General features: G+C 35.9%; 1 protein-coding gene across 1 annotated transcript in view; it reads right to left on the bottom strand.

Moving 5' to 3' along the window:
• LOC148948934 (potassium voltage-gated channel protein Shaw-like) overlaps nucleotides 1-12545 on the bottom strand; it is a 198779-nt gene that overhangs the window by 131560 nt on the left and 54674 nt on the right. Inside the window, exon 4 of the mRNA XM_089094140.1 lies at nucleotides 10587-10766. Within this exon, the coding sequence (XP_088950266.1) occupies nucleotides 10587-10766 (180 nt within the window). The remainder of the gene's footprint in view (nucleotides 1-10586; nucleotides 10767-12545) is intronic.

Below are 12545 nucleotides of genomic sequence, written 5' to 3'. Positions count from 1 at the left end.
GAACAAAATAAGAAAGCTTTTGTGCAGAAACTAAGAGTAAGTGCTAGGAAAACATTCACTACATTTTGGAGTTATTGAAGTCAATGGGAGTTAGCTACCATTTCTTTGCCAACCCCAAACTTCTTTCTTTCGCCCCAAATTTTCTTTGTCAAACGCAGGATCGTTCATAATATATAAAATTTGAAGACCAAAAAAATTATATTCTTAAAGTACGCATTACTCAATCTCATAAATCTTTATCAAACAGTTCGTGGTAACGAACTGTAAGTAAGGAGCGACCCGGCTCAATGGTAACCGAAACTCTAGAAAACGGTATTTTGATACAAATAGATACATCAAAAGAATTAGTTTTTAATTCTGATTTAAAATATACAAGTTTCATCACGTTTAGTCCTACCCATCAAAAGTTACGCACCTGAGAATATTTGGCTGATTTTCAAAAAAAGGGGGATAAGACCCCTTAAAAGCTATAGAACCTTAATGAAAATCACACCATCATATTCAGCGTATCAGAGAACCCAACTGTAGAGGTTTCAAGCTCTTATCTAAAAAAATGTGGAATTTTGCATTTTTTGCCAGAAGAAAGATCACGGATGCCTGTTTATTTTTTTATTTTATTTTATTTTTTATTTTTATTTTTTTCTTTCCCAGGGGTGACCGTATCGACCCAGTGGTCCTAGAATATCGTGGGAGGGCTCATTGGAGCGGAACTTAAAGGCTCTAGTGCCCTTTTTAAGTGACCAAAGCAAATGGATGGCAAATAGGCCCCCTTCCACGCTCAATTTTTTCCCAAAGTGACCCGATCAAAATTTTGAGATAGCCATTTTGTTCAGCACGGTCAAAAACATTATAACTATGTCTTTTAAGATGACTTAATCCCTCGAAGCCCCCAGGGGGAGGGCTGAAAGTTATGAACTTACCCAATGTTAACATATAGTATTGATTATTGGGAAGTATACAGACGTTTTCAGGGGGAATTTTTTCTGGTAGTGGGGGGGGGGGGGGGGGGGGGGTTATATGGGAGGATCTTTTCATGAAGGAAGTTTTCATGGGGGAAAGGGACATTGATATGAAGGGGGCGCCGGATTTCCCATTATTATTTAAAAGAAATCAGAAATTAAATATAAAAAAAACAAGTTTTTCAACTGTAAGTAAGGAGCAACATCAAAACTTAAAATGAAGAAAAAATATTAGCTATATGATTGGGTTCACCTTCTAGTCAATGCCTCGCTCTTTAAGCCAAAGATTTTTTAGTGCTTTCATAAGAGCTATTTATTCTAATTAACGGCCTTTGTGATTAAGCGGTCATTTTTAAAGAATAGGAACAAAATTTTGTCTACTTATTCAATGACGGTGAACCAAAATAAAAGCTGTATTAACTAAAAAACGATCAGAAATTAAATAAAAAAAAGTTTTTTAAACTGAAAGTAAGGAGCGACATTAAAACTTAAAACGAACAGAAATTATTCCGTATATGAACGGGGCTGTCCCCTCCTCAACACCTCGCTCTTTACGCTAAAGTTTGACTCTGTCTCACAACTTTATTTTTTAAAACAATAAAAAACTTTAAAACAATAAAAAATCTCAAATACCTAAAGGCTATTCTTCCTAGCTAATAGGTTTAAAACGTTTTCCTACAAACCCAGCTTTAATTAGCAGATGGTAAAAAACCTTTCCCTCCAAGAGAGGCTCTCAGCTACAACTTTTTTGTGCACCACACTCGATTCTTCGAAGGCCAGTCTGATTTAGTGTAGTATAACTTGGTATTGTTTTTGTCCTACATATATAAAAACCAGTAACATTTAATATGCGCTAGTTGCATATTGAACAATATGCAACTGTAACATATTAAAAGTAGTGCAATAGCGCTGCCTAAGTAAAGAACGATGTTGGCACAAGGTATTATATATATATATATTTTTTTTTTTGGTTTCTTGGTCTTAGACCAGGGCACTTCGTATCGCAGGAGTTGTCGTAGAAACTTCGAAAAAGGGCTCATTCGATTGGAAATTTAAGTGAGTTGTGTCCTTTTTAATAGTCGAAAGTGATTGAAAGGCAACTAACACCCCTTCCACGCCCCCATTTCCCCAAACACATCCAATCAAAATTTTGAGACTGCCATTTTGTTCAGCGTAGTTCATTTCCACAGAAGAATTATGTTTTTGAAGAGGACACTCCCCCATGCCCTCACGGCAAGGGTTGTAAGTTATGCCCTGGGGGCATATAAGATTTTTATAGAAAGTGTACTCGTAGAAACTTCAAAAAAGGCTCGTTAGATTGGAAATTCAAAGGGCGTGCCGTTTTTGATTAAATAAAAAAAACAAGTTTTTTAAACTGAAAGTAAGGAGCGACAGTGACACTTAAAACGAACAGAAATCATTCCGTATATGAATGGGGCTGTCCCCTCCTCAACGCCTTGCTCTTTACTCTAAAGTTTTACTTTCTCACAACTATATTTATTTTAAACAATAAAAAACTTTTGCGTAAAGAGCGAGGCGTTGAGGAGGGGACAGCCCCTTTCATATACGGAATAATTTCTGTTCGTTTTAAGTTTTAATGTCGCTCCTTACTTTCAGTTTAAAAAACTTGTTTTTTTATTTAATTTTTGAACGTTTTTGAATAAATGCAGGTTTTGATCTTGGCTCACCGTACATGAATAATTAAAACAAAAAATTTTCATATCAATTTAATTTTATTTGGTTAAATGGCTTTCTCAAAACTTGTTTAATTTTATTTACGAACGTTTTTATTAGTAATAAATATACGTAACTTACGAAATAACTTACGTAACGAACTTCTATATTCATATATTTTTAATACGTATATTAGGGGGTTCGCCCCCTAATCAATACCTTGCTCTTTAAGCTAAAGTTCGAATTTTGTTCCAATTCTTTAAAAATGACCGCTTAATCAAAAAGGCCGTTAATTAGAATAAATAGCTCTTATGAAAGTACTAAAAAAATCTTTGGCTTAAAGAACGAGGTATTGACTTGGGGGAGAACCCCCTCATATACGTAATAATTTCTGTTCATTTTAAGTTCTAATGTTGCTTCTTACTTTCAGTTGAAAAAACTTGTTTTTTTAAATTTAATTTCTGATCGTATTTTAAATAATGCTTGGAAATCCGGCGCCCCCTTCTTAGAAATGTCCCTTACTCCAAAGAAACATCCTCCACGGAAAGATTCTCCCGAGTAACCCCCTCTTTCAGCCCCCCCCTACCAGAAAAAAATTCCTTCCTGGAAATGTCTGTATACTTCCCAATAACCAATACAATATGTAAGCAATGGGCAAAGTTCATAACTTGCAGCCCTTCCCATGGGAACTGTGGGGGATTAAGTCATCGTAAAAGACATATTTATTAAATTTTCGACTATGCTGAACAAAATGGCTATCTCAAAATTTTGATCGGGTGACTTTGGGAAAAAAATGAGCGTGGGAGGGGGCCTAGTTGCCCTCCATTTTTTTTTGGTCACTTAAAAAGGGCACTAGAACTTTTAATTTCCGTTCCAATGAGCCCTCCGACAATGTTCTAGGACCACTGGGTCAATACGATCACCCCTGGGAAAAAGAAAAAAAAAACAAACAAATAAACACACATCCGTGATATTTCTTCTGGAAAAAAATGAAAAATTCCACATTTTTGTAGATAGGAGCTTGAAAACTATACAGTAGGGTTATCTGATACACTGAATATGATGGTGTGATTTTCATTGAGTTTCTATATTGTTTAGGGGGTCTTTCCCCCTTTTCTCGAAAATCAGCCAAATTTTCTCAGGCGCGTAACTTTTGATGGGTAAGATTAAACTTGATGAAAATTATATATGTGAAATAACAATTAAAATCTGAATCTTTTGATGTATCTATTGGTATCAAAATTTAGTTTTTTAGATTTTCGGTTACCATTGAGCCTGGTCATTCTTTACTTACAGTTCGTTACCACGAACTGTTTGATAGTCGAAAGTGACTGGAGGGCAACAAAACCCCCCTCTCACGTCCACCTTTTCCCCAAACACATCCAATCAAAATTTTTAGACGGCCATTTTGTTCAACGTAGTTGAAAGTTCTGAAAATTAGGTTTTTGAGGTTGACACCCCCCCCCACAGCCCTCATGGCAAAGGTTGTGAGTTATGCTCTTAGGGCATATAAGGTTTTTATAGAAAGCGTTGTCGTAGAAACTCCAAGAAAGGCTCGTTCGATTGGAAATTGAAATGGCTAGTGCCCTTTTTAATAGTCGAAAGTGATGGGAAGGCAACTAACACCCCTTCCACGCCCACCATTTCCCCAAACACATCCAATCAAAATGTTTAGATATCCATTTTGTTCAAAGTAGTTAACAGTTTTAAAAATTACGCCTTTGAGGATTCTAACCCGCTCAGAACCCTCGGGGCAAGGGTTGTAAGTTATGCCCTGGGGGCATATAAATTTTATAGATTGTGATGTTGTAGAAACTTCAAAAAGGGCTCATTTGATTAGAAACTAGAAGGGCTTGTGCCCTTTTTAATAGTTGAAAGTGATTGGAGCATAACTAACACCCCTCTCACACCCACCATTTCCTCAAACACATTCAATCAAAATTTTGAGATAGCTATTTTTTCGACGTAGTTAAAAAGCCTGGAAATTATGTTTTTGAGGATGACACTCCCCCCACAGCCCTCAGAAAAAGGGATGTAAGTTATTCCCTGAGGTCATATAAGGTTTTTTTATAGAAAGCGTTGTCGTAGAAACTTTAAAAAGGAATCATTCGATTGCAAATTGAAACGGTTAGTGCTCTTTTCAATAGTCGAAAGTGATTGGATGGCAGGTAACCCTCCTCTTACATCCACCATTTCCCCAAACAAATCCAATCAGAATTTTTAGGTAGGCATTTTGTTCAAGGTAGTTGAAAGGTCTGGAAATTATGTCTTTGAGGATTACAATCCCCTCACAGCCCCCAGGTCAAGGGTTGTAAGTCATGCCCTGGGGCATATAAGGTTTTTATAGAAAGCGTTGTCGTAGAAACTTCAAAAAGGGCTCATTCGATTGGAAATTGAAAGGGCTAGTGCCCTTTTTGATATTCGGAAGTGATTAGAGGGCAACTAACCCCCCTCTCACGACCATCATTTCCCCAAACATGTCCTATCAAAATTTTGAGATAGCAATTTTCTTCAACATAGTTAAAAGTTCTGGAGATTAGGTCTTAGAGGATTACAACCCCCCAGCCTTCCCTCAGGGCAAGGGTTATAATTTGTGCCCTAGGGGCATATAAAGTTTTTTATTAAAAGCGTTGTCGTAGAAACTCCAAAAGGGCTCATTCGATTGGAAATTGAAAGGGCTAGCGCCCTTTTTGATAGATGGAGGTTATTGGAGGGGAAATAATCCCCCTCTCACACCCATTCTTTCTTCGAGCACATCCAATCAAAATTTTGATATAGCTATTTTGTTCAACGTAGTTAAAAGATCTGGAAATTATGTTTTTGAGAAAGACTATCCCCCCACAGCCCTCAGGGAAAAGGTTGTAAGTTATGCCCTGGGGGCATATAAGGTTTTTATAGAGAGCGTTGTCGTAGAAACTTCAAAAAATGCTCGTTCGATTGGAAATTGAAATGGCTAGTGGCATTTTTAATAGTTGAAAGTGATTGGAGGGCAACTAACACCCCTTCCATGTCAACCACTTATCCAAACACATCCAATCAAATTTAGAAATAGCCATTTTGTTCAAAGTAGTTGAAAGGTACAAAAATTATATCGAAGAGGATGACACTCCTCCTTGCCCCCCCCCCCCCAAATCCCTCAGGGTAAGCGTTGTATACTATGCCCTGGTGGCATATAAGGTTTTTATTGAAATATTTGTCGTAGAAACTTGAAAAAGGACTCATTCGATTGGAAATTAGAAGGGACTCTCACAACAAAAGCCCCTCTCACGCCCACTATTTCCTCAACACATCCTATCAAAATTTCGAGATAGCTACTTTCTTCAACGTAGTTGAAAGTTCTGGAAATTAGGTCTTTGAGGATGACACCCCCCTCACAGCACTCGGGGCAAGGGTTGTAAGTTATGCCCTTGGGGCATATAAGGTATTTATACAAAGCGTTCTCGTATAAACCCAAAAAGGGCTCATTCGGTTGGAAACTGAAAAGGCTAGTGCCCTTTTTAATAGTCGAAAGTGATTGAAGGGCAACTAGGCCCCTCCCATGCCCACCCTTCCATTTGCCCATTATGTTTAAAAATTAAATGTTGCCTTAAGATTAATTCAAAATGCACTGCGTTAATGCTAATTCCCATTAAGGCATCTCAGCAGTATCCCAAGAACGATTGAGGGTATTATGTTCAAACTTTCGGGGCAACTTCTGCTCTTAAAATTTAACCAAATCAAAATAGCGTAAGTGTATCCAAGCTATCAAAGAAAGTAAAGAGATTTTTTTCTTTTTTGCAAATGGTATCAAGTTTTCTATTTCAGGACAACTAGAGGAGGTATGATAATAAATTAAACACCACTAAATGTGTCTAGACTTTTAAAAGGGTGTATATTGTTAAGAATTGCTGAAAATTTTTCTCCAGCATACAAATAACAGGCCAAACTATAAAGTCTTAAAAACAAAAAGATTTAAGAATTATTTTCTTTTTCCCTGAAAAGACTATGCCAATATAAAACGAACAGAAAAATTAATTAAAAAAAACTTTTTCCACAAAATAAGTTTTTCAAAGAAAAATAAGAACTCCATTAAACCAAAAATGAGCAAAAATAAAATTAAATAATTTACCAAGCGTGAAACTACCACAAATCAGCATCGATAAATAAATGAAACCCAAAGCAAACAGAAATTACATTAAATAACCGAGTCAAACTCAAAACGAGCAGAAATTAACATAAGTTGGACTCTAAACCCCTATGCCTTCCCAAGGCCAGAACGTAATTTGCACTTTATTGAAAAAGATACAAATGAATGTGCATTGTCAGTTTAATATACATATACTGATATTTAGTAATCAAAATGTTAATATTATTTGATTTATTAAAGTTATAAAAGTAAAAATGTTTATATTTTTTCAGTAAAGTGCAAATTCTGTTCTGGCCTTGGGAAGGCATAAGGGTTTTGAGCCCTAGTCATGTTAATTTCTGCTCGTTTTGAGTTTGACTCGGTTATTTATTGTAATTTCTGTTCGTTTTGGGTTTTATTTATGTATCAATGCTGATTTGTGGTAGTTTCACGCTTTGTAGATTATTTGATTTTATTTTTGCTCATATTTTGTTTAATGAAGTTCTTTACTTTAGTTTGAAAAACTTATTTTCTGGAATTTTTTTTTAAATTAATTTCTAATAATATCCAGTATGTTCAATTAGTCTGACAAGGTCTGCTGCGATTTCATTGGTTTCCTCTATGTAAACAGCGTGACCGTTACAAAGCAGGAAGCTGCAAGAAGGACAGAAAGAAGCTACCGGAGGGAATAAAATATCTTTAGCACTTTTCCTGAAACATATAATTCGTATATTATATTCAAGTTTAATTTACCCCTATATTTCGTATTGTAGTTCAATGTGGTTGGGGACTTTCTCTTCAATCATTAGCCGAGGCATGTTGTTCAAAATAGTGTTATTAGAACACTTGCTAACATTAGCCCTTCTGAATCATTTTGACAGTGGAGTCAATTGGGACGAGAGACGGGGTTATCGGCCCCCTAGAATTTCAAAAATCTATTTTTTGTAACTTTTATTGAAAAGTAGTTAATTTTGGCATTTTCATAGACAAAAATAAATAAAAATACAACACAATTGCCTCCCTCTAGGTTTTGGAAAATAAGTCTTGATTCCCCTTCCCTTAATTTATGTGAATTGACGCTACTGCTTGATGGGAGGATTACATTATGCTTAAAATATTGGTATTTCCGCTGGCTTGTTTCTGTGATTAAATTAAAAAAAAAATCAACTGAAAATAATATGCAACATTTAAACATAAAACAAAAGGAAATTATTACTTATATGAAGAGGGTTATCCCCTCCTCAGCCTTCCCATTCCCATCTCACTCTTCCCATTAAATTTTTTAGAACTTTAGAAAATTTTCCTGTTCTAATTAAACGACCCCTTGTGTTTCAGGAGGTGTTATTAATGTATTGGAACTAATTACAAACTTCAGCGTAAAGAGAGAGGTGTTGAGAGGGGAGGGGGCAACCCCCTTCATGCAGGTAACAACTTAATTTTTTAAATTTTAATTGTTTGTTTTAAGTTTTAATGTTGCTCCTTACTTTCAGTTGAAAAAACTTGTTTTTTTTATTTAATTTATGATGTTTTTTTTAATAATACTTGGAAGTCCGGCTTCACCTCCATGGAAAAATTTCCCCATCTCCACGGAAGGATCCTCTAGCTAGACAATTCAATCCTGGTGAAAATGTACCTCGGACAATTACCATTAATATCTCCACACGTAAAATTGAGTCGCCAAAGAGGAAGTAAGACAAATAAAAAGAATTTCGTATGGGTTTCTGACCAATTCTCCAACGTAAAATTTCTACTGAAAATTTCACCCGCCCCCCGAAAAATCCCTCCCTAGGGAAAATCCCTCCCACCCACCCCAGCAGAAAAATCTTCTGGTATGATTCTGGCAAAAGAAAAACAGAATTCCCCATTTTTGCAGATGAGAGCTTGACACCTCCAAAGTAGGGTTTTCTGATACGCTGAATCTGATGGTGTGATTCATTACGGCAATATTCGTTGACCATTAGTGGGTGTTTCTCCCCTGTTTCGAAAATCACACAAATTTTCTCAGGCCCTTAGCTTCGGATAGGTAATGCTAAACTTGATGAATATTATATATTTGGAATCAGCATAATAAGTTGATTCTTTTGATATATTTGTTGATATCAAAATTCCGTTTTTTAGAGTTTTGGTTGCTATTGAGCCGTGTCGCTTCCTTCATCCAGTTCGGTACCACGAACTGTTGGATCCGACTGTAACATGTTCTAAGATGGTCTTTATTGTCTTTGAAAATGGAAGTGCTAGTCAATATGGCTCGTAAAAGGGTAGGTGGTGGATTTAATTTTTAAAACACTGTCATTATTGCCACATCAAATTTATGAATTAGAGGTTACAATCAGACGTCCATTGGGTTAATTTTCGCCCTTAATCCCTCCTTGGAGTGGTGCCAATTGACTTTTAAGAGCATATAAAAAACACGATTAGTTTAATGATTCTTTCATGCATAATGGTGTCGAAGGTAAGTCGGATAATTTTCTGGGTTCGTTTACACATGTTAATGATGTTCTTTCCCATAGTACAAGGTCATAATAATATGATCACGTTCAGATTTTGTTTTCTGTTTTGTAGAGGGCCAAACTATTGAAATCGTTAGGTGGGTAAATTGAAAATAGTTAGGACGTAATTGAATTTAAATGTTCGTTAAAACACAATTTGTTCTCTACGGATGGTTCAGAGGATTAACTTGATTGGTTTTACCATTCCTAGATTGACTTTTTCCCTTAGATATTGTTTGATCAATATATGAAAAGGTGCTTAGTGTTGAGTTTTGATAATGGAGGCAGGGTATATGCCGTTGTTGTTAACTTAAAAAAAACTTATGAGGTGAAAGGAACATTTTCTTTGTTATTTTGTGGATCTATGTGCCCCTCCCTTCTTCATTGCATGCCCTCGCATTTGGAGGAGATGTGGTTTGAGTAAAGTTTTTTTATTCATTAAATGATGTTGAAACCTAATTGAAATCACTAAGCCAAGTTTTAAGCGTGATAGATTACCAAAAGTTTTATTTTGGCAACCCATCCACTGGCCATCCATCGAGGGGCCTAATGAAAAATGCGTTGTCTCCAGAGGGGATGGGAAGAGACTAAAAGAAAGGTTTGAAAGGTAGTCAGAACATCGTTGGGGGAAATTTTTAAACTACCGTCGTGGAGGTGGAGTGTGCAAGACCTTAGGTGGCTTGGTGCTGCAATAAGTTGTTAGTAATAGTAGTGATAGCAGTCTTGGTAATAGCAGCTGTAGTAGTGGTACTTGTAGTAGTAAAAGTGGTAGCAATAAAAGTAATCGCAGCATTACTAGTAGTAGTAGAAGTGGCACTTGCGTGTTATAGTGATCACACCAAAGAAATGAAGGTAGGTTAATCTTAATGAAATATACCAAATTATGATGAAAATATAAAACTTGAGTGACAAAACTAAGGAAAATACAACAGAGAATTATGGAAAGCAGGCTACCCAGAACACAATATATTAAATAAGTAATCTAGCCACCTCTATACATTAAATATTTAATTAAAATATTCCTGCATGGTAGTTTACATCTCTCAGGTTAATTTTATTATCTCCGAGTAGAGACAGAAAACGGGTTTGATTACAGATTAAGAACAAAGTATGGTCGCTATAACAAGTAAGTACCGGAGAAGTAGTAGCGGTAGTAGTGGTAGTAGTATAAGTAGTAGTAGTAGTAGTAACAGTAAAGTACAGTCTCCCTAAATGGCGAGAAGTATCTTCTCTTTTTGTAATTGTTCATGTCCCTTCTAGGGGCCGTCACACAGTATCAAATATTGCTTGATATGCTGTATATAAAAATATACATTAATGCATTCATCAGTAAATCAATAGCAGGCATTTCATTTTTACCTTTGCACCAGCGGAAGATCCAGGCTCATCAAACAATGACCAAATTCTTGGTTTTATGTGTTGCCATGTAGTTAGGTTGCCAGCGACAAATTCCTCTTCATAACCAAATTTTCTTGCGATTTCCTCATCAGTTGGTTTTTCTGAGTCAATATCTAATTTATCCAATATCGCCAACGTATTCTGTAACAAGTAATGCATTTTATAAATATTTTAATACAGTAGTATACTGTATTTAGTCTTTGCAAAGCTTGCGAGCTTTAAAATCACCATGGTAAAATTTATGCTGTCAATGAATTTAAAAAAAAAACTAGAATTTTATCAATTTTAAACAGAATTCCATTTTCCAAACTTGTTTCATTTCCCACTTTCGTGACTCTTCTGCATTCGTCTGTTTTTATCAGCAAGCTGAATGTGCGAGGCGAGGAATGAGCCGAAAATGGTCGAACTGTCTAGGAGTGAGAAAGAATTACCATCAAGAATTGGTTTTATGGAAAACAGTTTTCGTCTAAGTGAAAAGCAATCTGCTCCCAAGTGTCATCTTTGTAAGTGGGGAAAGAAGGGGGTGTCTTTTTCCACTAAGTATTATATGTAATGTATGTATGCATGTATGTATGTAAAGGCAATGGGGCCATAAGAAAAAAAACAGCACATAAACATAATAAACCAACAAAAAACCACAAATAAATTAAAAACAAAAAACATGCTTATATATGAGTCTTCACGAAAATATTTATAAGGACATACATCTTTCACGATGCATCAGCCTTTCGTCAACATACTTAGCCAGATTCATTAATGTCATTTTAACTCGTGATCCTACAATACCTTCCACCCACCTTCTATCTGTCAACACTAAAGAATAACACTCATTTCTCAGATCCGCCAATTCCTTACGATTCCCAAAAAATGAAAAATGTCCGCAATATCTTCCCCACACATCGGACAAGGAATTGGGTTAACACTGTTACACCTAAATTTCCTCTCCCTTTCCCCAATATCAATCGACCCTCCCCTTAAATTCAAAATCCATTTTATTTCTTCCCCTTTCAACCCCAACTTAAAGTAAACTTCTTCCCCCCACGTGTCCTTCACCGTACTACAGACTCAGAGATTCCGAGGCCTCTTTCCAAGCCTGCCACTGCTGTATTCCTTGCTCATTTAACCTTTCTTTTACACTATCAACCACTGTATCCAAATTTGAACCCTGACCTTCATTCCAAAAATACGATTATCCTACTTCATCTAAAATTTTCTTAACTTCTTGCGGTCACCCTACCTCTAACTTATTCTCCAACAAACTAAAATACGCTTCTCTCGCTAGCCTATTTTTACTTCTTAAATTTTTTATTCAAAACTTCACCATTCTTATTGACCTATCTTTTCTTAACCTACTTAGTCCTAAATCCCCTTGCAGTACAACACTTTGAGTGGATTTATGGGCCCCTAAGAACTATCTTAAAATAATCTCTCCGCAGTCTCTTCGACTCCCCACTTTCTCTAAGACTCCAAAGCTCACACCTGTAACCCATAACCAGGAGGGGTTTAGTCTTAAATAAATATTTATGCATTGATAAGCCCTTAATCTTTCAAACCTCATTTTTTAAAATTAAATTCATGCAAATACTTCCCTTTTATACTCTATACTTGAACTCCTGTGCATACTTACCATTCCAAAAAAAAACTTAACCCCTAAATACACCAATTCTTTTTAATCTCTATAAAATCACCTGAAAATCTATATTCCTCATCTTTCCTTAATTTTCCACCTTACCTAAAAACTACAATTACCGTTTTCTTCTTATTTAATTCTAATCAAATAATGTGTGATATGACAGTTAATATGATATGAAAGTTAAAAATTAGCTTTTGAACTGACTATTGTTAATCATGAAATTTGAGCCGATAAGCACGGTCGCAGAGACCCTCTCAGCTATGCGAGTAAATTGACATTTTCTGTAA

The sequence above is a fragment of the Artemia sp. Qi Xiang Cuo genome, chromosome 9 (assembly GCF_049724085.1).
Source record: "Artemia sp. Qi Xiang Cuo chromosome 9, ASM4972408v1, whole genome shotgun sequence".
NCBI lineage: Eukaryota > Metazoa > Arthropoda > Branchiopoda > Anostraca > Artemiidae > Artemia > Artemia sp. Qi Xiang Cuo.
The sequence above is the reverse complement of the archived record's forward strand: the minus strand, read 5'-3'. Positions and strand labels throughout refer to the sequence as shown.